The following is a 26,216-nucleotide window of genomic DNA, read 5'->3' on the forward strand; positions in this document are numbered from 1 at the left end:
ACCACATTCTCATCGTTGCAACATAAGTATTGTCAGTAAAACCTGGGGTGACTACCCAGAAAATATTTACTGAGTGTTACCTTGCAGTTTTAAAGACTAGTAAGTGAATCCCATTTAGAGTTCTACCTGTAACACTCCTTCACCAGCATGTCTTTGCCTTGCCAATCCACCACAGATTGCATCTCAATTGCTGGAACACAATTCTGTGATTTGTGCCTCAGTCAGGGAACTTCATTAACAAATCTAATCACACATGCAAATTCTTCTATAAAGCTGCTGTGGTGCAAGTCCCTTCAAGACAGAAATCTCATTCTGGTAAAGCTGAAGCCCGCACTGACTCGGCAGCAGCTTTGTTGCATGCAACTGTGTGAAGTTCATGGAAAATACAAGAAAACCTTTTGAACCCAGGCAATTTTGCAGTGCAATGAAAATATTTTCCAGCTGTTAAGTGAGGCAGCTCATTTAGTGAACAACTCTCAAGAAATTTCAAGTCCTTTTTATTGTATCTTGAAAAAAATTACATTTAAAGCCTGCTACTTAGAAGCAACGTTTTCATAAATGTCAGCAGTCCTATATTGAATATTCATAAATAATTATGTAAAAAAATGTCCTTGGCTACAACATCATCATGTGTATAACTATGAAAATGATATCATTTCGTCCTGGCAGACATCTTAATTTCTTTGGTGAGATATAGGAACTTGGGGGAGACTCATGACTAGAACCCAACATTAATTGCTTATGGGAAGAAGAGGGGAAGTTGGAAGAATCAAGCAGTGAACAGGATCAGTGAAAGGCAAGCTCAGAAAGCTGAAGAAACTGACTGCAGGAATGTGTCCTTTACAGCTTAGTCAGAGCAGCCTAACACACACAGTATAACAATTCCACCATAATAAAAGATCAAATTAGGATAAACAAAGAAGAAAGTGAAAGCGATTAATTTTGCAACCAAGTTCTTGCTAGTATTTCTTAACAAATCTTAAAAATGAGCTGTGGGAAACCAGGAATACATGCAGCAGCTTTCAAAGAACCTTAATATTGCATATATTTTAAGTTCTGTAAATTGTTTACCACCAAACAAAACAGACACACATAAGTAGATGCAATAATAGAATTACTGGATTAGAAATCATATTCTGCCACATTTAGCCTTGCAACCTCATTGGAACTAGTGGGGGCAATTAAAAAACAACCCATTGCTCACTGCATAAGGATGACACTATTAATAGTGCAGCAAGAAAATAAAGAAATTGGACAAAAGAAAGCAAAATAAAGGGTTTGCCAAATTAGAAATGGTCCCGGTGTCTTGATATTGAAACTAGAGAGCATATCAGCAAGTGTATGATCTCAAATCATCACATTTTAAGCGGCAATAATTTAATTTGCAGAATTCTTGACATATCTAAAACATCAGCCAATACATGTATTCCTAGCAAAAATGAAACATAGGTGGCAGAAACACATACTAAGAGAGACAAAAAAGCAACAACTCCCAAGTGAGTTCACACATCTGCATATATATACACACTTTTTTAAATGAAACCCTGAGCATTTGTCCAAATACAATGGTAAACAAAGGGGAAGCAATAGAAAAATCTAGTGATAGTCTCAAAGCTTTAAACTCATATCTTAGCTGGGAAGCAACCACAAGAAGACAGACAACGACCTACAAATATCTGAGATATGTAAACTAAAAAGAAAGCAGGATTAAGGAATGAGATCAGAAATGAGAGAACACATTAAGTAAAAGCAAAATTCTGGTCAAGGATCTAATTATAAATGAAGCACTTTCTGAAGATCTTACTGAAAACAGCATCCATTAAGAACATATAGCATGAAATTAAATAGGGCTCTAAGAGAAACCCCACCTAAGCACCTGCAAAGAGAGAGGTTACAAAATTATTTACTCAGTATTTCAAAGTTACTAGCATGCTACTATTCTAACTGCAACCCATCATATTTATACATAAAGCTTCCCAAAAAGAGTTCACAGAAGTGAGCACATTGAAAGGGAATTGCTAAGATAAGTCCTGGGTTTAACAATTCGGTTTGACTTCAGCAATATGGCTTCAGGACATTTTCTCCACTCATTTGCAGATGTTTCAGGTGATCCTAGATGAGACATCAACTACAGGGATGCAGTAAAACTGGAAAGACTCAAATGTCTCCCAAATTCAATTGCATCTTTCCAATAACTGTTTACACTCAGGGTGTTAATAAACGAAGATGACATTTCAGAACACTAAACACAACCTACTACAATCTTGATGTTTTAAATATATTTCTAGATTTTTCTTCTACCGTCTCCCTATAAATTGGTTTTATGCTTTGAATAAAGTAATTTCTAACAATTCTGAACCAAAGAATTTCATATTCCACCCCAAAACAACCTTTCCCTTTTGCTTTCCCACTCACCAATCTGGCAAAGGCATGTAACAGATATCAGTTGTGTGCCAAGATGTGCAGAGTCATCACTAAACACAATATGCATTCTCCAGCACCACCTTGCTGGAAAGGTTTCAAAGCTTTAAGTGAAAAGAAACTGGGCATGAGAAGACATGGCTCTAGCCAAGCTCCACTTAGTATTTCTGAGCAGCTTTGACTTGGATCACCTGGATCCATTGCAGCACATCCCAGTGGCAGCTCACCTCGACCTCTAGAGGAACTTCGACCTCGAGGAGCCCCTACCACCGTTCCTCCTCCACGTCCCGTCAACCGCAGGACAGCAGCACTGTTTACAGACATCGAGAAATTTCTCTGCCAAGAAAAAGAGTCACTGTCAGATTTGACTGGAAAAACCTTCACAAAGAAACTACAAACAAATACACAAACACACAATAAAAACCAAGCAAAACAAAAATTAAAACCAGCAATATTTACCATTATCTTAAATTTGGCTTTCTTTTCATTACAAATTCTCCACAATTAACACTAGAACAGAAAAGGATTCCATGCACATGAGAGCAGCTGAAGCAGTCTACAAAAGGATCTTGGTCAATATTACCATTTCCAAGTTCTTAGCTGAGATTTCTATGCTCTGAAGTAAGCATTTGAGCAACTACTCCTTTATCAGGTGATGCCAGTACAGAAGCCACCAGAATATCAGCAGTGTTAAAACACATTCTGCTGCAAAAAGAGACTGGCATCTTTCTATATCTGACACCAATAATTAATACCATTATAAACTTACTTCCTAAAGCAGGAATATGTAAAGACCAGGAGAATCTGAACAAAATTATATTTACCAATCTCCTTTGCAGAAATAAGCCTCTTTATTCTCTAAATATCACAAGAGTAACATACTTTAGGAAAAACTAAGTGTACTTAAGGCTTCTGAGATTTAAGTGATGCATATTTTAATAAGAAAATGAACATCAGTAAAATTCAACTTTAGCTTAATATGAAACAATTGCTAAAGAAAAAGCTATTTCAATAAAGAACAGATAAATATAACCAACTCTGACCCTATTCTCTGAGCATAAGTACTTGGAAAACTGGGCCAAAGAATTCAGAAGCATGTTCATAAACATTAACAAGTAAACCTGAACTGCCACACACTTTCTGAATTAAAGTTTTGAATAATTAGAATCCAAATAGCTGCTATATCAGGCTTCCTGAAAGGAACTTAAAGCCAGCAAGGTGCTTACATCAACTCATCTGAATTACTATGACTTTGAAGCTCTTCAGAGAACAATGAGACAAGTGATAATATACTATTTAAAATCTAAATCACTAACATCAAAGCCAATAGGAGTTTTAATACATCACAGAAACATTTCAGAAACTGCTTGATATGTGCTCCCTAGAAAAGCAGATCTTCCTTCAAGAGAAAATTGGTAACTAATTAGACTTGAGGGAAAAGAAAAAATGCAGTCATGCATGGCAAAAAAGCAAGGTCAGCCTCCAGTAAATCTGTTTTCTGAGCTAGCTCTTAAAGTTTAAAGCAACCATTTCAACTGCAAGTCAAAAGGAACCAGCTCCACTGCCTCTAAGCAAACCACCATCTTTCCAGCTGTTGATACTTCTTTTTTGTAAAGCACTGAAAATATTTCACTACGAAAATACATTTAAGTTATTTATCAGATTCATTGTCTTACACAGGAGATCCTCATTTTTTTAATGCCTTATTCTTCCAGTAAGAACAAAATAATAATCTTATTTTATTTCCCAATTAATTTTTAATTTGACTTGTCTACCTGAACTCTGAGCGACTTTTTCCTCCCCTTTGTAGAACCTGCTGCAGTGAAGGCACAGTGGTAACAACCCACATGGTAGGATCACAGTAAGCAATAAAATGTCAAAAAAGCAAAAATTGCCCTACTATTGATCACTGTCTTCCTTCAATGACCAGTGCTGACAATGCACACTGAAGAACTAATCTGCTGCAAAACAGCACTAGCAGCAAATGAAGATGTCTTAGGAAAGATGTCAGGAAAATAATTAAGGAAACCACAAAAAGATCTCCATTATATTTGGCAAGAGTTTGAGCCTCACTTGCTATGCAAGCAACTAAGATTAAGACAACCAAATTCTTCCCTAATGCAAATAGGAAAAAGGGGAGCAGTGGGAAAGGCAAAGGAACTTGTGCTGCACATTGCTAGTGCTCCATGGTGGGAAGCCCTGTTAAAGCCATCTGTTGAAAGCTTTTTTGCTTCAACAGACACTACCCTGGAACCACATCTTAGACAAATCTATGATTATAAATATATTTCATTATATTAAGTGAATCAGTTAAACTCCAGATCAGTTCAATAACTTCAGAAAAGAAACATTTTACATAAAAAGAACCAGCAATTCCATCCAAAGCAGTTCATGCTTTGTTACAGGGAACACTGTAGCCTTAAGTATCTAATTAAACAGTACAAGACTAAACACATTTAGGTTTAAATTAATATAGCTGACATGATCTGCAATCCATCCCTAGATAATACATCTTTAAATCAGCTCGAGACAAGTTCTACCCATAGTACACGTAAACTGCAGCACCATCAAGTGTGTAACACAGCAGGAACTGCTCTGAATCTAAGGCCAAAGCAACCCTAACAGACTCGGCTGCAACTGAACTATGCCAAAGTACCAGTGTTCTGCTCAGTCCCTCCTTTAAGGACTCCCAAAGCCCCACCCCTCAAGTTCTGAGATAACAATTATATCCTAAGTATTCATGGAGGGGATAAAAAGATCTTCTAAACTCATTTGTCAATTTTAATTGTAAGAACTTTCCTGCACCACAGCTAGAAGCAAATGCATTAATATTCACCTGAAGATCACTTCTGAACATGATCCTTAATGACAAACAAAGTTATATCATGGGTAACAAACATCAGAATTTCTAACTTTAAAAAATGCCATTCCTTGGGAACCTCGAATCAGTCATGAAGACAGGAAAAAAGGGACATGAAAAATCAGATTATTTACATCCTCTGGGTCCCCAGAAGCTATTAAAGGAAAAATGGTCTTAAAAAGGGAATATGGACCTCTCCTTTCAGATTATGATTTCTGTGGAGATTGTAGAGTATTGTTAAGCTGCTTAAAGGCTCCTGTATGATTACAGGTGAAAAGGAGCAGAAAAAAGAAGTGACACGGTAAACGCCAACTCCTCAGGAGTTTTCAAGACTGGTGAAACACTGGGTACTGCTGGGCACTGCAGCAGAGGACCACAATAATCCCTGAAGCTCAGCAGCACTTACCACTTCTGTACTTCATCTGTACTCAGCACACTTTCAATACCATAGCCTTCAACTCAAATTATTCCTCACAGAGAGTATCCTGACAATCACCACAACTCAGCATCCCCTTAAACTGTGAAAGGACTACAGGCTGAAAGACTTCACCATGCATCAGCCCAGAAGAATATGCCCAAAGATATTTACACAAAGGTTCAACATTTAGATGTGCTACTGTATGTCTGGCTGACTATTTCTGGGGATTGCTCCTGAATCCCTTCTCTTCCTACTCAAGAACAGGAGCTAAAATTTCCCATAAAATGATAGTCTCAATCTCAGTTGCCTTTTAAGACTAACTATGACAACATGAAGTGCTTACAGTGTATCCACATAAACCCAAATATAACTGCTGATTAAAACTAAACCATCAGTATCTTGTGTGAAATGACAGCATCCTACAGAGACATAAGAAGCATGGTGAACTCTGAAGAAGAAGGAAATCCAGAAGAGATGAAGACGATATGCCAGAGCACCCAGGCACAAAATGAAATTAAAAATTCAAGAACACGACAGCCTGGAGCAGGCATAGGAAGGAGGATGCTCTGATATCTTAAACTAATAGTAATACTACCCACCTCTGAAAAACCAAATTACTCAAGCAAGTAAAAATACTCAGCTTCCTATTATAAAAGAAACAAAAAAACCCAAATTACAGTACTATGAAGTAAGAAAAGTGCTAAGAAACATAACAAATCAGAGAGCAACTGCAAAATCAAAAGTTCTGACAGCGAAAAAGAAGAAATCAGTTCAGAGTCAGAAGACACTTATCCAGCATCAGAGGCACTTATCCATATAACATGGGTGGTCTTCTCCACTAGGAATCAAATTTAAAGCAAGAGCTTTGAAACTACCCAGATCAGACATCCCTGAAATGGATCCTTATGGACTATCTGTTCTCACTCTTAGCTTACCCATCTCTATGTGGTTATATACCTATAGACAAGCAGCTACTTATATACAGAGCAGTTAACACTACTGCATCTTCTAAATAAATGTTAGCAGTCAAATTTCAGCCATTTCCTAAAGAACACATAAGTGAGGCTACAGAATTCAGCCACTTTTGTCACTCTCTGGTTACCAAAGAGAAGATGGCAAAAAACTGTAGAAAATGTCACTGCTGTGAAAATGGTGCATACTTAAAAATAGGTAACACTTCACAGTTGGTGATCCTAGATTTAACAACCTGTCTACTTTCAACAGAACACTGGATGAAAAGCATGTTTTCAAATTTAAGACAATAATTGAGCACAGAATTTAAACTTTATGCTGACACAGCATGCTTTCACAATTTCTTTCTCTGTGTCTTAAGTTACAATGAAAAGGTGTAACCAAAGCTATGTATTCTATTACCATCTTCATAAGCTATTAAAATAGGTGAGGCAGTGTTCTTTATCTCCACCATGACTCATCCATGGTAACTCCTTCTGGGGGACTCTCTCCCCTAAAGGGCCATCAAGGCCTCCCTTCGGTGACCTGGACTCAGAATTACATCATCCCATTATGAGATGCCCCACCCAGGGGGAAGAACCAAACATTCCTACCTTTATATACTCTGAGGCTTGGAACACCAGGAGAGCACTACGACTGGATTCCCAGAGGACAAGAGCTCAATAACTTATCACTGGACCTCCAGAGAAGGACCAGATCTTTCTACAGGATCACCACTTCAACAAAACCAAATCCATCACTCCAACAGGACTATAGCCACCATTTAATGGGACTGCTACCATCAACCTGACCAACAGGGGGTCAGCTGTCACTGTCAGCTTAAGTCACAGTTTCTGTTCTATTGCCTTTAATTTCCATATTAAATTGTAGTTCTGACTCGGAATCTTCGCCTGGTTGGCTTTCAAACCAGTATACTCTAAAGACCTACTAATGTGAAATTTTGTTTTTCTTAATGGAAGCATACTCTTTATTATGTCTTTCAACTAATAACAATCTAAAGATTAAAAAAAAATACAAACCTGTTCTTCTTCTGTAAAAGGTACAAGTGCCAGTGGTGGCAGGGGCTCCTCTTGTAAAATAGGCAAAAATTCCTTATCCAGAAGGTCTGAAGGTATCTGTAGGAAAAGAGTATTTTACTACATATAAGTATTTCCACTTCAGGGATGATGCAACACACACCAATTCACACAAAAATTTTATTCTTCCAACTCTGTCTCTATCTACCCAGTATTTCCAGTAACTCTTATTGGGGCTGGGTGTAACTGCTGCAAATCTATAACCCTCAGAAAAAAATTTCTTATAAACAAGGCATCCAAAACATCACCTACCCACAAGACCACAGAACTCAAATTTACACACTACTGCAGCTGAAATCCAAATTAAGTGACATTTCATCTGGTAAATTAAAAACTATGACTTTTAACTTCAACACATTTTTAGTCAGATTTTTAAATAATGTAACTACCACCTACAGTACAGAGGTTGTATTTGATTTAAAGTAAGCAACTCAAATCTACAACCAACCAGGAGAGTAAAAATAGACCAAATCCCAACCAACCAAAAAAACACCAAAAAGCCAAGTACAATGAAACTAGAAGTATAGATAAACTAGAGAACACTAATGACTTAAAATACATTTTAACACTGATTTTGAATCAGAAGCTCCATGAATAAATGTGACTTTGAGAATGTGGGCAAGAACCCCCAGTTGCATACAGCCAAGTGAGCTCCAATTATGCCAATGGATAACTGCTTCAAAAATATTTAATTCATTACACTACAGACATTTTTTCATTTTAGATATATGATAGCAGAAGTCTTCCTGCTTTCAGTCTCTCTTTTGATTAGAGATGCAAAAGCTTAAAAATATTGCTGACACCTACTAGCTGACTAGAATCACTGTCAAGAGTCGTCTCAGCCTTCATAACTAGAATCACTCAACACCCTGCAAACATGGATATCAAAAGAAAGAAATACTCCAATCATAATGCTCTTCTGGCAAACACATAGGAAGAAATATACTTTTGGACCAGTCATAACGATCAGAGAACTTCCTGTAACAGGATATTTGAGGGTTGTTCTGAATCAGCCCCAAGAGCTGAAGCCTCAGCATCATCTGACATAACAAATACAAACTGCAAAAAAAAAAATGACTTCTGACTGGTTGACCAATTCAAGCATAACATGAAGACTTAAATCGCAGTTTCCTGAAGTAAAACAGAACAGTTCTGCATGTAAAAGTGTGGCTTTAAGCTATATCTCACTTAACAGACCTAGAACAATCTCTGACATTCAATGCCCTTAAATCCATTTTTAAGCAATGCAGGGCTCTCAGCATTGTACAAAAATGTCAGCACAGCCAAGGCAAGATAGGAACATGAAGCTGTGTGCACACATCTCCATTCCAAGTTCTAGGTACAATTTTGACGTCATTTCTTGCAGTCCCTCCTTCCCTCAAGGGTAAGCTCACAGGGGAATTCAGACTTCCAAGTCTGATATAACAAACTAACCACTGTCACCATCTAAAAAAAAAACCCCAATGTTTTACAACTGCAAATTGTATTAATAATTTGCCTGAAAGATCTCTGAAATTTTATATCTTTTACATCACTGAGAACCTTTGTTTGAAGTGAAACCAGAAGAAAGTTCTTAATTTTCCATACTGCTTTTATGCATTGCATGTCATTGTTTGTGTCCAGAGATGTGAGTGACCTGAGGACTGCTCTCAACTGGGCTAGTTACCTACTACAGTGAACTGACTTAAAATGGAATAGAGACCTCTTGCTTTTTTTCCACAAGATCTGCTCATATGATTTACTGCCTGACTTTGTAGCTGAATCAAATAACTATTATGCACTACATTAATTAAAATCCTACTGAGGCAAGCAAATCTGCACAGCTGCAAGGAGACTTTAACCCTCAGTCATCTGTGGCAGTAGGACTAATTATGTCAATCAGGGTTTTTTGTTCTCTGGGGTACAGGAAGTTATCCCTAAAATGTGAAAAAAAAACAAAAAAAAACCCCACACAAACAAAAATACAAACAAAAACCCCAAAAACATAATAAATCTGGTAAAAGTACAATCAAAAAGTGCACACATTAAACCCACCCCCACCCCCACTATCAGCCCTCTTCAGTCTGTGATTGAAAGGGATACACGAGTTCTTTGCCCATAATCACAAAATATAAACAGCTATCCTAATCACAAGACTGGCATCAGCAACACACACATCAGGCCACCTTCCTCTTCTGACTCACCTTATTATCCTTTAGAAAAAGTGCCAACATTTCTTCTCTCCCATAGCGATAGTCTGCTAGTTTGTACTTCGGCAAAGCCGGAGACAGAGGAGGGGATGTCACACTCCCGCCACTAGACAAAGCTCGCAGCCTAAAAGAAAGCAGAAAAGCAATGAAAACTGAACTGAGAAGATCTTCACCAGTGCTACCATCCCTCTGCACATTTACAGATTTGACACAAGCAAAATAAATACAATACTGAAAGTAAAGACATTAATAGTTTCACTTCAAAACTTTAAATCTCAGTGCTTCAATAGGAAGAGTGGAAGAACCTCTCTTGTTTCACCCACAGCCAGGAGAGTAAGAAAGAAAAAACCCCTATGAGCACATCAAGGAATTCAACTTGCCCCAGGAAATCTCTTATGTTGACTATACAGCAAGCCAGCTATACCCCCCAAAAGCCCTGCCTCAGCTATTTACACAGGCTGCACACAAATCAGCAGGACATCTTAATGACAACAGCTGCCTTTTGCCAAGAAAAATTCTTACCACGCTAGGAGAGTGCAGCAAGTATTAAGCTAAGGAAAGAGTTTATTTAGAGGTTTCATGAAATTTACCAGAACAGCACAGTAAATTTTATAATAAAGTTTTTCTTGTGTCTCTGGAATCCTTCCTTACCACAAATCTCTCTTCCACAAGTTAAAATGGCACTTTTTTTCCCATTTTTTAAGAGTGTATATACCATCTAACCATCCAACTTAGGCTACCAATAAAAGAAAAAATGAAATTTAAAAAAAAAGTGAAAATATAGTGACACCCTACTTTGGAGACATTGGAAGTGGCAATATAATAAATCAAATTTATGCTACCACGTTTGTTCCCATCCCACATAGATAAGTTACTCGACTTCTTGCAAGCAGCATCTTACTGCTGTACATTATTCCAACTCTGCAGGTGAATTAATCTCATTCTACACAGCCACTTCCTCAGCTACCCAAATATTTGGTATTTTTAATTTTGAGGAATGTTTTACAAAAGGATATTTGCGTCAAGAAACAAAACCCTGCCCATTTGCTTACATCCTCTTTGATGGGCAACTTAGACAAGTAAAACAGTAAAAGCTGCTCTCAGCAATGAAAAAAATCCTTAGAAGGGAAGTAGCTCTAAACTAAAACAGTGATTCAGAGGCTACCTTTCACCTAATTATTGAAGCATGCTTCTATTTGTTTTATTGTTCTTTAAACAGAAAAAAAAAATAATCTGCAAGTCAAAAGTTGATCTTATTTTTTTAGTTTGCTGCCATCCTGTGGCAGTTTCTCTACATATCACTTCCAAATAAATTGTGCCCGTGGAAGAATTATTTAAAGGAATTGGTGGCTCAGTGCAATGTTCAACACCAATCAGATCAAACATGATCCAGAGTTTCACTGTTAACTGATAGAACATCTTATGTGACTAAACCACAACCCAAAAGAAAAATTATAAATCTTATGCTGCATTATTCCTGTAAAAATACACTAATTTACTGAAGTATAATATATGCTTCCATACATAATGTAATCTGGTTTCTAAACTGGAGATTCACTATGACAGTCCCCTCACTACAACACAGCAACTAAGTTACTGTTGAAATATATGCTTTTTTTTAGAATTGTCTTCCCCTTTTTTTTAATATAACTTTGGCTCCCATCCATCAAGATTCTAATCATGTCTGTCTCTTACACTGACAAGCACTCCAGCAAAAGATATCTGCCTGGTGGGTATATTTATAGATATTGATAAATTCATTCTTTAACTTTCTTTCATTCTAACAAAATAGACTGAGCTCTCATTGTTTCACAGGCTGCAAATCATGTCTTACTTCTTCACTGAATCCTCTCCAATTTCTGTACATTGTGTATAGAAGTGTGTCAGCAAAAGTGAATGCTATTCAAGTAACAGCTCTATCATATGCCATGCAGCAACTGTATTTCCTATAACCACTCTGCATTCCCATTCACACGCTTGGGGATCAATCACTCTTCAGAAACCACATCACTTCCAATTCTTGTTTGTAACTGAAGTCACCAATCCTTTAACAAGAAATTGGAACAAATACTGAAAAATCCCACCTGTGCAATTGCTCTTTAGCAAAAGCCAGGATAATGGACATCAGAAAAGCTGTAAAACTAATAGCTGATAAAATTACATGACAGCATGAATACCCTTGAACACAACAGCTCTCCTTTCCTGACACTTTTCAATACAAACGTGAAGGACACTAAAACAAAATTCACACTTTTACCATATTTGATACAGGGACTTGGTTGTTGGTTTGGTTTTTTTTTTTAACTGGGAAAAGAAAATGCTTGCTTAGCTACAGACTTAAGTATAGTGATGAGAGTTTAAGAACTTATTAATATGCATTGCATAGAAAGACTGAATAAGCACATCTTCAATTATTCTGTGCGTACCTCTGAGATGATAAACATTATTCCTCCCTTAAATGCTTGGCAGCAAGGTAAATATTATACATTAACATAACAAAAAACCCAATTCAATTCATACACAATGCCAATTCATAAAATGAAGACTAATTTTATAATATTGCTTTAGATTACAAGCCAGGGACTGAGGTGAAGCAGGACAAAACACCAAAGATATTATATGCCATTCAGTCCCATAATCAATTCTGCTCCAAAGGAAAAAACAAAAATCTTTTAGACAAGTTCTGGAGTTTGACAAAACAGACAAAACTTACCATTCAGGCCCAAAGTTAAGTGTCTGAGTTTCTGCTGCCATTTTTTCCTGTTCTATTCCTCTTTTTTAAAAAAGTGTGAATCTGAAAAATAAAAATATTTATTATGAAAACAGCTGGATTGATACAGCCCTTCATAGATTAACTCAAAATACAAAAGCACACCTGGTCATGCAAAAAAGTGAAAAAAATAACTACATTGAAATTTTATTTAAGGAATCCTTTTCAGCTTTCCAACACAGATTGATTCAGTAATGTAGGAGCAACTGCATCAAGATTTCTTCTCTAAATCCTTCTTTTAACAGCTCAAACAGGACACTGGATTAGGGTATCTGAGGAAACAATTTGTACAAACACTGAGAACTTGATGCATAATCCTCTTCTCTAAGAACAGTAATGCTTAATTAACAGAATTGCTGCTTCCTGACAATTACAAGAGGATAAAAACCCCACTAGAATTACAGCAAGACAGATTTGCCAGCTGAGTGGCAGAGTATTCAAGAATTTTCCACTGCTCATTCTTGAAAAATAAGCCTTCTAAAGATTGACTACATCCAATTCTACAACATCCTCCAAAATTCTGCAGGCAAATGACAATATTTCTTTTATTCTTGGTTTTATAAAGGAAAAAAAAATGCATAACTTCAGCTAACTCCATTGCCATAAGCCAAGGTAGGTCCTGCAGACATTAGCAAAACTCAGGTAAAGTTCCTACATACCCAGAGTGTATGGATAAGAGCAGATAAAGTCATATAGGAGGGAAAGAACAAGACTAAGGTAAGGCTATGAACTTTTCCCTGACAGAGCCACATGCAGCCCAGGAAGTTGTACAGAAGTGTCTTTTCACACAATAAATACAGCTTGTCTTTCCTTCCAGCAGCAGCCAAATCCAAATTTGCACTGGAAGATAGCTTGTTTTTAAAAAAAAAAAACAAATACACTGTAGGTAAAGCCCAAGAAAAAGAAGAATTTGAAGCATCATCTGCAGACAATGGTTGATTAGAATCCATAATATCAGGGAAGGAACTTTGCTCTATGGGAACCACACCCTGCAGCAGATCCAGGGACTAAGTTAATGAGTTAGTCTGTACTTTGCATGAAAAGGTGATAAAAAAGAAAAACAAAATCCAGGGAGACAGAAGAGGAAAGGATACTAGTTACTGAAAAAAACAACATAAAATGAAACAAAGGAAACTTTTTTCTTATATACATTCCACATTAGTAAAGAAAATAAATCAAAAGCCTCACAGCTAGAAAATGACAAAATATACTAAAACCAAATACGCTAAAACTGTTTGAGCTGATTTTACCCAAATATTCTGGCATAAAATTACAAATGCTTATAAAACTCCCTGCAGTCTAAGGCCACCAACTAACATCTGGCCTATTTTACCAACATGCCATATCTTCTATGCAGCAGCCATAGGAGAAAATATTGTGGGGCAATTAAAGTAAACCACCATGCACACTTGGGCAGAGAGAAGCCTCTAACACAATTCCTAGTAGCCTTAATGGGATGGTTGTCCTTCCACTTCCTGCAGTGCCTGTAAACCTTCTGCCGGGGGTGGGTGGGATGGAGAGTTTTCAGATCAATCCATGTGCCTCACCAGGAATGCCTGGGATCTTTAACTCCTAACACCAAAGCTAGTCTAATATCAGTAATAGCAAAAAGGCTGGCAGTCACGGTTAAACATTGAAAACACAGCTGAAAAGCATCAGATACAAGGACAAAGCTTTAAAACCCAGTTAGGATCAAGCTGTTCACTGGTTCTGGACCCACTTGGCCCTACTCTCCAGTCTCTGCATTACCCTTCCAAAAAACTGAGGATGTTTGTCTACTAGACTCATTAGCAGCTTAGTACCTACAAGAATCTCACCCCAATGAGCTGCTAAATGTCTTTCCTTAGCCCTTATTCTGGCCACTGCACTTTGTTCACTTTTGTGAACTCTTCCTCTCCTGTATTGCATTCAAGTTCCATCCCTAGAAGTTCTGACTGTATGAATTAGAATTGAAAATGAAATAACTCTAAGTGAATGAAATTGTACCGGATATAACCCCCTCAAAACCCAAAACAGAATAAAACAGATGTGCAGATGGTCTGAATAGGTGTGACAGATGAACTGAATAGACAAGACTGTCCAGAAATAAAACACACATGTCAAAGAAATTACAGGCAAGGCTGAAAGGAAAAAGTTGGGACAAGAGGCATCCTGGAAATGGGCAACGCTTTGGGAGGGCAGAGAACAGGGAAAAGGCTCAGAAAAGGTAAGACAGCAAGTGCACCAGAGGAAAACACGAAAGCCACGTCAGAGCAGATGAAACAGAGGGAGTGGAAGCTCTGTGCTGCCTCCACTGGCTCTCAAACTGGCAGCCAAAAGGGGAGAGCACAGAAGCTAAATTGAGAGGAACCTCTGACAGTGACTGCACACCACACCTGGCTTGTGTGCAAGAGAAGCTGTACTAACTGGAAAGGCAAGTTGGAGTGGACAAGGCAGCACTTGCATCACAGGAGGCAAAAGTCAGGGTGGAGAAAGAAAAAGGATGAGGAATTCAGAGCAGGGAATGAATGATCAGGTCACAAACTTAACCACTTTGGCTAAGCAAAAAGCATGAACTCATCACATATTTATTATCAAGATCACTTTCTTGCATTTTAAAATTCAATATTAATAACAAATGTTGATTTTGGTCTTTATTAAAATGCTGTTTCTTCATCAATCAAGGACAGCAAATTACAAAAATAATATATACCTAATATTTTCTCCTTGATATAATTTGATGAGGAAAAAGGCCCTTTTCTGAACAGCTAGTTCTGTGAGCTGAGGTTTTCTATAAATCAAAGATTGAGGAATCTCCACAATCACAAATTTTATATGGGCAGAGAGCACACAGGCAGCCTCAAGATGAAGCCAGAAAGTGAGACAATGTTTTGATAATGGTCAATTAACACCACTGTTTGGCCAAGGCGACAACCTGGTGCCCCCCACCACTCCTCCAAAGAGGAACATTTTTCCAAAGTTTTCTTCAAATAAGGTCAATATTTGATCAAGGTGCCAGTGCAACTCTACAAACAGTTGGGCTTTTCCTGCACATTTTTCAGGAAAAGTAGAATTGGCTTGTAAACTGGAATTGGGGCCCCTACTTTCCTGGGGTGATAGCCCCAACCAGCCACCAACCTGCCCTCAACATGCAGCAGTTAAAGGAGAAGAAATCATATCAACCCCACCAAGAACCTGCAGGCTGGCAAGAAAAAAAAAACTATTTTGCCAGCTGTTTAGTACTTTGAAAATCAGAAGTCCACCCTCTGAACACACACAAACTCTAATCCAATAACATGAAGCCTTTAAGTAGCTTTCACTCACAATTAGCAAGCAATATTATACATGCAGAAGCTGCCATCAGCAACACTCATTTCACTGGTTCACTTCAGGAACAATAGTTATTTTACCAAGTTAACAGTTTCTTAAATTATTTTTCAAGCTCACTATTTAGTACCTTAAAAAATGTATCAAAGCCCTCAAACATCTGCTACAAGCTACAAGACAAGCCAGAACTTGATTCTACTAGCTAGATTTATGTGTTAAAATGCATAAGATGTTTCAGTCTACAATTACTGTGGCACGCTTTGCCCATAAGCTCTGGTATCTTATTTAAAACATACAGTTAGCTAATAAATATCTAGACAAAAAGCTGTTTTCAGAGATTTGACAGATCAAAACTAGCATGTTTTCCAGACTTTGCTCAACCTCACATAATTGTTATTTAAGGTTCATTTGTTACTGATGGGCACCTGCATCAATATTTTAAGGCAATGTTAAATTCCTACATTTCCATTACAGAATTCTCTCAGCTAGCAGCACATGACTATCTGTCTCACCAAGATGTTCTCTTTTTCTGGGTAGAGACTACCAAAACAAGAGGTTCTTAGGATTCCAAGTTAAGTCCAGGCAATGGCTGCATTCAAGTCTGACTATCTAATCTTTTCTGCAGATAAAAGAAAATTAAAGATCTGGACTGTCATTGCAATGTACAGCTTTGTCACCACCGTCCACTTAGGCTTTTTATTAACTCTGGAAATGTAAACCTTGAAGAAAAATGTATACCACTGATCTTCCCTATATACAGCTATTTTATTTTTAAATGGTCTACTTTTTGATCAAAGATGTTTAGGAAGAAAAGTATCCTTTCCTTCCAAGGTAATTCTGTTGCCGCTGTAGGTCTGAAAGTTTTTGAAAGCTAGAAATTAGATGAAAATGTGAGAACCAAAGAACACAACAGAAGTCCAACATGAGCAGACTTAAGTGCAAGCAAATGGGTTCTTTTTAAATAAATATGGAGAAGGAATTTAACAGCAGTGTTCCACCATTCAACAGCCACATTACATCAAGATGAGAAAACTTCACCTTCCACAAGCAAGAAAACATTCCATAGGCAGCTACTAGAGCTAGCTAATGTTAGTGCCAGTAACTGTGGTTTTAAAAAAAAAATAACAGGTTGACTGAATAATTAATGCTGATTTTCTCTAATTCTTGAAATATTAAAGATGATCCACAACTATATGCAAGCCACCTTTGAAGAGCAAGGGTAAACAGGATGACTCAGGTGGCTACACAACCTGTTTGATATTAATCACTGGCTAAAGCAGACAACACTGATTAAAGGACACTGACATAATTAAGGCCAAGCAACATAGATTTATGGAAGACATGCAATCAAAATATACTTTTGCAAGAGTAGAAATGTCTTTGCTTGAGCAAATAGATAAATTTTAACTTCTGCAGGACATTTCAAATCAGTACAACATTAAAAACGGCAAAGTAATTCAGAGCCACACACAAAGTCTCAAATCATCACAACCTAATTTTTCTTCTCTTCTAAAGAATCTACAACACCCCACCTCAGAACAAAATTCTCAAAACCAAGTAAAAGGTAAGAAACTATCTTCTACAGAGTCAGTAACACTGGCCAAAAAACTTCTAAAACCTAACATGGATATGGCAAATAATGGAAATGACACATCATCAATAGTACCATCATGAATTATTCAGTGACTCAGGCCAGTATAGCAGGTTGCACTGAATAAGGCAAAGTCAAGAGACTCCCAAGCTGAAAACACAGGTGATACATCAGAAATGCAAGACTATTCTAGAAAAACACAATGCTGAAACTATGCTGAGATTTACTGCATTAATCAAATGAAAAGGAATATATGACACAACATTGACTAGAAGAGTTAAGAACACACTTAACCCGGGAAAAAGAAAATGCAGAGTAAATATATATCAAATATTACCACTGAAGGGATACAATGTCCTTTCTGTTGTAAGAGGCAAAAGAGCTGATAAATCAGGTGTTCAAAAATTGATAGAACCTGACAGATATGCCCTACAGTGAGAAGAAAAAACACCAACATACTAAAGCTCTATTTTTTGAACTTTGAGGAAAAAAAAAAAAAAAAGTATCTTAGTCTATAAAGGATCACTCAGGTAAAAACATCAGAAGACCCAGGTTTATTCAGTGAAGGGATTGAAGCAAGACATTCAGAGATAATCAAAGTTACCCAGTTTTAGATCAATGCAAAATTATTTTCTAATAAGTATGCTCTAGTTTAAGGAGAAAATTAATTTAAAAGTATGTTAGTCACATTATACAAGATGTCAGACAAGTCACAGGAGTCTCTTCTGTCTTACCAAACCTGATTCCTGATAAAGGCAGTGAATTTTCCAAGACCTATCTACCCACACACCAAAAAAGTTTTTCCTAAGGGAGCAATGTTCAAACTATCCACTTCTCCAGAAACTACACACACCTCAATTATTACACTTATATTTGTTGATCTCTTGAAGTCTTATAACCTCCCTGTCTCAAACCCTTGCAAACGTGTTTAAAACTCTTGGCAATTTACGGTCAAAAATTGTCCATGACTACCTCAAATGGTACTTTTCAACTGGCACCCCTCTGCACAGACACACCTAAAGCTTTATGGAGCACCTCAGCTTGCAACATGTTGCCCCCTAGTCAAAAAATGACAAATACAAGTAGCCCTTCAAGGATAGAAATTACACAAGAAACTAACAAGACCTACACACCTAATAACCATATCCAAGAAAAACTTAGAACATTAAGTAACACAATTCCAGATGTTCTCCTCCTTTCCTACCTACTGTTGTGAACTTGGTGGTTAGAAGCAGGCTGGAGAGCTATTCACTTCTTGCTTCACCTGCACACAGCCAAATGTGAAGGCTTTTCCCATTTTCCCCACCAGAACACAGCGTAACCTCCACCTTTATTACCAGCCAAAGGCAGACACCAGCGATTAAGCTCCAAGCAGAGTCAAGGAACCACACCCTTGGTCCTGCCACTGGCTGCAACACAAATGCTTTTCATTCCAAATCCTATCCCAAAATCCTGCAATTGCTCACTCTCCAACTAAAAAAATAACTTCTACATCTGTCTACCTTGCACATGAAAAACTTGCTGGTAGATAACTATTTCATCTGTGCCCTTCCACACAGCATGACAGATCAAGATGACAAGTCTGTCTAGCTGCTCCCCAGCAAGGCCAGAAGCTAGACTGTGAATTCAACCAAAACCCCACATGTCCACCTCTCTCCCACTCACCAAACACATTATACAGACCATACATATTTTCAAAGTGGAAGAACGCAGCTTCAGACTACATTCACTGAATTAACAGATCTGGGTTGCTGAGAGGTTTCAGGGGGTTGCTTTTAAAATATTTTTAAAAATTTAAATAACCAGCTTCTTTGGGCTTTCAAAATTCTCTCCCTCTATTCCTTAAGGTTCTCTGCTCACGCAGTTGTGAGACATCCTACACTTCAGGAAACAAACGTTCAACAGTGAGTGTTTAATAAAATATTCTAATAGAATCAGAATGTGTATCAGACTGTGTACTACAAATGAACTATAACAGCTTATCCATTTTTGCAAAATTTGCTTAAAAAATTTGATCTAAGAACCATATCTTTGTAAACTGACTTGTGATGTTAGCCTGATTCTGGCCTTAGCACTCTTGAAAATAAGTATTACAGAGAAAATCATATATGCAGATGATTCAGCATTAACTAAACCTACCATAAAAGCTTCCACTGGTTTTAATGGTGGTTGAATGGAGCCTCTGATTTATTAAGACAAGTTATGAAATGTTTTTACATAAAAACCTTGCCATATGCTATTCCATGATCAGCCTCACTCACTTTCTGTCACACAGTCTAACACTGACGTCAGCCCTGCTTTGTGCAGGAGACTGGAGCAGACAACCACGAAAGACTCTTCCAACTAAATCATCCTCTGATTCTAACACGTGGCTCAAAAAAAAAAAAAAAATTACTTGCCAGCCAAACCAACTCCCTGCCACACAACATTCTAAGGCTGAAGGCAGTTAAACTCAGCTATTCAGCTATCACCACAAAACTTCACCCAAAGCCATCTCCAGAGTATCCAAAGTGTATCTCTCCCTTGTTTCTTCCAGTCTGAATGGACACCGGCACACATGGATCCCACCTGCTTTCACTAAACTGATCTACCCATGGACATCTACAGCCTCCATGTCTCCCAGTCACACAAACCAGCATGTTTATCATAAAATACTACTAACAGAATGCAATTTACATTTATTGTCAGGAAGAGAAGGAACATAAAAAATCTGTTTCATTGTAACCAGAACCTAAACCAAGTATTTCTCTACTGAATAAAAAGGACAAAATTTCAAGCAACAAAACACTTCACAAACTGCAGTGCATCATGCTTACTTTCACTGGAATAATAGCTATTTAACAGTACAAAAATCTTTCTAACCAATTTCTAGAACGTATATGTAAGCTTACTTATCTGTTTATAATGACACACTATATATACAATCAGACCTACCAAAGCCACCAAGTTATTTCCCTAGATATTTTCAAACATATGGCCAAAGAGAGAGATTTATGATAATGCAGTTTTAATTACTAACTGAGATGATCAAAAATTAGTAAGTGATCCAAAAAGCAGTCAACAACACAATATTTTTAAACAATTCCCTAAATAGCTATCAAAATTTTTCACTGACCTACACACTTTACAACCTCTACACAGCTCACGGGATTCCTTCTGCTTTTCTCTATAATCCTGAGGTCTACATATCCAGCTTCTATATATTACAAGCTTTAAGGATTACAGGAGAGGCTCACTCCTGAAAAAACACACTTTGATTTCATCCTTGGGAAAAACTTCAGATGGATCAAAAGAATTCTATGCATCCTTGCCATTAAAAAAAAAAAAAAAAAAAGTCAAGAAGAGAGGCAAATTTCAATGGCAGCCTAGTTTAATCACCTTTAGAGGAAATGGAATGAAAGCCCCCTCTGCAAAAAAAAAAAAAAAAAAAAAAAAAAAAAAAAGAGAAGTGGACATGTTTTGTAATAATCACACAGCAGCAATCTCAGCTCCTAACAAAGCAACGTGAAGACTTCAGCCTGCTACAATCTCCAGCTGCCATCTGAGCTAAACATGAAAAAATAATGGTAATAAAACATCCCCATGATGAACTGGTTATTTATATATATCCACACACATATTACCACCAACCACAAGAGGGCCAATGCCATACAGACCTTGTCACTTAAAGCATTTAATTCTTAGTTCCATCCATAACTTAGGCACACCTTGAGCAAACTTGCTAAGTTTTTTCACTTCTGGTGATTTTCAAACCAGATACTTTACACAAACAAAAAAAAAGTTCCAGAGTTGAGGGCAAGAGAGACAAGGAGAGTCTAACCTGGGAAACTGACTTTGTTCCCACCAGAGCAAACCCCATCTTCCTGCAGCATTTCACACAACTTGGATTTCAAATGGCACTCTATGAATTAAAATAAATTGATGAGAAAACCACACAAAGAAAGAGTTCCTTTCAAGGCAAATGGTTCCTCAGTAAACAAAGAAAATGGTTTCTCCTCACCAAGGCATCTAATGGCTCTCTAGCAAACTCTGTAGGGAGAAGACTCTCTTGCTCTGCCCCATAGCTCTGCCTATAATCATGAATTAAATATAGCTTATCTTCACTAATCTTTAAGCAGAAGCACTGAAAGGGAAAAAAGCAAGAAAAACATAAAAATTAAGAAAAACTGCTAGAAACATTTTTTTCCTAAATCAGACTATGAGAGAACTTAATACCATACTTGAAAATGTCCTAAGGAAGAATTTTAAAGGCCTCAATGAATGAATAAGGAACATATATATGACAGTTACTTGAACTTGCAAGACCACACAAAAGTAGGTAAAACCACATTTCACATTCTTAGTAATTAAAATAAATAAATGAAGAGAAAGGCCAAAGGGGAAAGCACAGATCACAGTGCTCAGCTCATCTTCATCAGTTACTGTGAACCAGTGTTTTCTCTTCCAGGTTTAAATAGAAAGATCTTTCAGTACAGAGATGTACCAGCAAAGCCTTCAGCCACTCAGCTGTCCCAACAAATTGTTCCATGGGCCTCTGCCATCTAGGGTTATTTTTATTTCAATGAAGTATCTACAAATCTTAAAATAATGCCTTTTTTTTTTTTTTTTTTTTTTCACATTCAGGTATGAGAAACTCCAGTTTACGACAGAACTTCATTCAGACAACTGGCCTTAGCAGAAAGACAGAGTGGTGCTTAGTCTCAATTCCTTAAAAAAAGCCCCAAAACCTGTTCTGCACTCCCTTTTTACACAGTTTTTTCCCCAGCTGAGTAGCAAAACAGTAAGGAAAAAATTGCAAAGCCCTCAACTGTCTATTTACAAGCATGTTTTTCACTTACATAATGACAGGAATCATAGCTTTAGTTTACCGTAGGTTTTAAAAAGGCAAGCAAAAATGCTAATTGGAGCACCTGAGGATATTTTACAATCCTCAAGGTTGACACCTGTAACAAAAAGAGGATCTTCAAGAATCCAAGTTTTAACTGTGGCATCAATTTTTTTTTTTTTTTTTTTTTTTAAGCACCCTGTGAAACAAATCTTTCCTGCTCCAAAACCATATGACATTTTAGCTTCATGGTCTTGCTTTAAAACACAGGTTCAAGAAACCATTGAGAAAAAGATGCAAAAAGAAATACAGCAACCAGGTGTCCCTGGCACGTTCCTGGGCTGGAGAGCTTGAGAAATTCTTAAAACCATCCAACTCCAGTATTTACACAGAACATTTTCAGATACTGAAGCAGTTTATCAAAGTCTCAACATAAAAGGTGACATACAACTTCCAGGGTTAAAATTCTGCCTTCTCTTTAATCCAGCTAACTATTGGACAGAAACTTTATTTTTAAGTCACACATTCATTGAGAAATTAACACCAACACACAACCACTGACAACAACTGAATTGCAGAACTACATGAACCTGGGGAGCAAAGCAGGTGCAGGAGGGGCCATGGGCACTCCAGCATTTCTGCTGGCACCCCCAGGATTAATTAACACATTTTTATACCAGCATCAGCTAACTGCTCAAAGGATACCTATTCAAGTGCATGGCAAAAAAACCAACAGCTCATAATAATAACGCTCTTATTATCTATTGCACTCACCACCAAATAACAAAACTTAAAAATACCAAAACAAAGCTTTTGTTGGTGACAACTGCAACCAATTTTGTTTACAAAGGTTTCCAATTATCACACTGTGTATCAACCAAATGCTCCATTCACAGAACAGTAAATTAATTTTTGTTTATTAGAGTTTCTTAAGAACAAAAGCAACCAGCAGTGTCATAAGAAAAATAAAAATTCACACGTACTTTCCAGGAACTTGCCCAAGTCAGCTCCTGAAGCAAGAAAATAAAACGAGCAGCAAGAAGTTAGAGAAATATAAGCAGAATTCAAAAGTCCTTTTCCCATCCACCCAAGCAAACAGATATTCAAGAATTACAATAAAAGCAGCACACCACGAACGTTGAACTGAATGTTACTGGGGGAAACATGGATATTTATTCCAGAAGCACTACTTGGCAATACCTCCTTTTAGCCTACACCTTGTCCCAATTCAAAGTGCGGATCACAGAAATCTGAAAGAGCCGTAAGTGCTCTGTTGACACTGAAACTACTTGTCTTGGATCAATACCAAACGTACACAATTCTGATCGATGCTCTCTTCAGCCTGCCAAGGCCTCTCCAGTCAAACACTGCCGGTCACCGCTGCTCCCAAACCCTGCTGCCTGCGCGGGGGAAGGCTCGGAGCTCCCTCCTTCCTCGGCCAGTGTAACCCGACAGGGCCGGGCGTGCTCGAAGCGGGGCTCACCGCGGCGCTCCCGCTGGGCTGGGAGGGGACGAGCGAGTTCACAAGGGTCAGTGCGAGGGGAGACGGCCCCGGAGGGCGGTGAGGAGCCGCGGGCGCCCCGCCGCCGCCTGACAAGCACCAAGGACCCGCATGGAGAGCTCAAGGCCCGCTCGCCCCAGCTCCAACGACCCCTGCAGAGGCCCATGGGGAGCGCAGGGGGGCCCTGCGGGCGCACCCCCCCTCCCCCCTGGGCGGCCTCGCCTCCCGGTTAGGCCGCGGGGCGCCTCGGAGCTGCGGCAGCCGAGGCGGACAGAGGCCGCCGGCAGGGCCGGTGGTCGGATGGGGCGCGCGGCGGCGGGGCGCGGCGGGGGCGGCCGGGGCAGCGGCGGGGCCGGGCGGCGGCTGGACGGCGTTACCTGCGCTCCCGGGCGGAGAGTCCCTCACAGCCGCGGCGGCTCCTCAACCCAACAACACAAGATGGCGGGTGCGCCGCCACGCAGCGTCACGTGAGGGCGAGACCACGCCCCCAGGCCCCTCCGCGAGACCCGGATGAGCAGCGGCGCTTCCCGCCCACCGGCCGTGTGACGTCACCGGCGGAGGGGCAGGCCTCCAGCGCCCCCTGCCGGAGGCGCGAGCCCGTACAGTGCCACCCCTTCCCCTCAGAGGCCTGAGGGGAGATGGAGGGAGGGGGCATGGCAGAGCTGGGGGGGCCCCGCGCCTCCCGCCCTGCCTGAACCCCCCGGGTAATGAAATCACTGACTCAGTTCCCCTTGCACTCGGCACTGGTAAGGCCACACCTTCAGTCCTCTGTCCAGTTTTGGGCCTCTCAATTCAGGAAGGATAATAAGGGTCTGGAACTTATCCAGATAAGGGAATGGAACTGCGGAAGGGTAACCAGTCTGACGAGGTGCGGCTGTGGGAGCTGGGGGGGCCCTTCTTGCTCTCCACATCTCCCTACGATAGGAGGGTAAAGCCGGGGGTGTGGGGTGGATTGGGCTCTGTTCCCAGGGAACAAGGAACAGGACTGGAGAACATGACCTCAAGTTGCAGCAAGTGAAGTTTAGGTTGGACGCTAGGAAGTGCCACTGGACGTGGCACTCAGTGCCCTGGTCTGCTTGACAAGGTGGGGATGAGTCACAGGTTGACTCGATGATCTCAGGTCTTTTTCAAACTGAACGATTCTGTGATTCCGCCACCCTCCCGCCTCTGTCTCACACACAGGCGGCCTCAGCAGCGTAGCGTGGCTCCCAGCCTTAACTGTTTCCTCTGTGTGGTTCCATGAGGCAATTCAGCTCTTTCGGTGGTCACAAGAAACTCTGTGAGGAGCCACCGTGTGTGAGCACTCAAAGTGCCCAGGCACCGAGGGCTGGACCTGCTCTTGCCCGGACACTGGAGGAGCCCTGAGGACACTTTGCCGAGGGAGTCACCCCCTGGGAGGCAGCGGCAGCTGCTGTTGTTGCTGTTAGAGACAGGCCATTAGATGATACATATTTTGACTCTTCTGATGGAAAAATCAGGAGCTCAAGGCAAACTTTCTTCAGCTAAAAATACCAGTTTATTTTTAGTCCCCAAACCCATATTAGTACATGATGCAGAATAGCCCCATGTGGTTCCTTCAGCGTAAAAAAACTATTCTTGGCTGTTACGCACTGCTGAAGGTATAACCGCTTTCAGCTGAAACAGTTTCACTCTAATCACGATGTCAGCCACAACCCATGTAGCTTTCTCCATCCTCTTCTAGGTGAATAAATACTTGTCATTGTGTACTGAATGACAGCCAAAAATGATGCAATAGTGAATACTAGTGATTCTTACGAGCTAATGGGTTGAAAGCCTGTAATTCTTGGGGCTTATTTTTAGCTGAGAGCTACATAGGACTACCTCACCCAAAAACCCTAGAATGGAATTTCTCCATTAGGAGGCTGGTATGGAAAAGCAAAGCTCCCTAGAAAAAGGCTGGCCTCTGATAAGCTGCATTCAATTCCCCTGGTTGTTGTCACACAGCTTGAGCCAATACTAATAATGATAAAGAGAGAGAGGGAGGCAGTGCTGCATTTCAAGCTGTCAGTGAGAACTTTCAATTGCAGAAGCAGCTGTGCCTTGTTATTCTACTTATCAAATGTGAGCTTGAGCACTGAAAAATATTTTCACATGCTCTAAGACAACCTTTATCTGAGATGGGAGATGTTTAGCACTTGTGGAAATTTTTTTATCCCAGTTAGCATAAACATTCTATTACTGAAAAAAAAAAAAAATCCAAGAAGCGTCTGAAACATGCCTCATCTTCAGAACTTAGCGTTTCTATAAAATACCTCAAGGAAACTGA

At 39.2% G+C, this 26,216-nt stretch overlaps 1 protein-coding gene across 8 annotated transcripts in view; it reads right to left on the minus strand.

The window, feature by feature from the left end:
- GIGYF2 (GRB10 interacting GYF protein 2) overlaps positions 1 to 24,448 on the minus strand; it is a 72,658-nt gene extending 48,210 nt beyond the window's left edge. For 4 of the 8 annotated variants that reach the window (XM_079314937.1, XM_079314938.1, XM_079314935.1 and 1 more), the window contains exons 1-4: positions 12,650 to 12,730; positions 9,931 to 10,060; positions 7,691 to 7,786; positions 2,649 to 2,757 (exon numbers count right to left, since the gene is read on the minus strand). In XM_079314937.1, coding sequence (XP_079171063.1) covers positions 2,649 to 2,757; positions 7,691 to 7,786; positions 9,931 to 10,060; positions 12,650 to 12,690 — 376 coding nt within the window. In that variant the 5' untranslated portion in view covers positions 12,691 to 12,730. Of the gene's footprint in view, positions 1 to 2,648; positions 2,758 to 7,690; positions 7,787 to 9,930; positions 10,061 to 12,649; positions 12,731 to 23,743; positions 23,930 to 24,306 lie in introns of those variants that run through there. The other 4 variants (XM_079314936.1, XM_079314934.1, XM_079314931.1 and 1 more) reach the window with 2 other exon arrangements.
- Between the last annotated feature and the right edge of the window lie 1,768 nt (positions 24,449 to 26,216).

Source organism: Erithacus rubecula (genome assembly GCF_903797595.1).
Source record: "Erithacus rubecula genome assembly, chromosome: 11".
NCBI classification, from domain to species: domain Eukaryota; kingdom Metazoa; phylum Chordata; class Aves; order Passeriformes; family Muscicapidae; genus Erithacus; species Erithacus rubecula.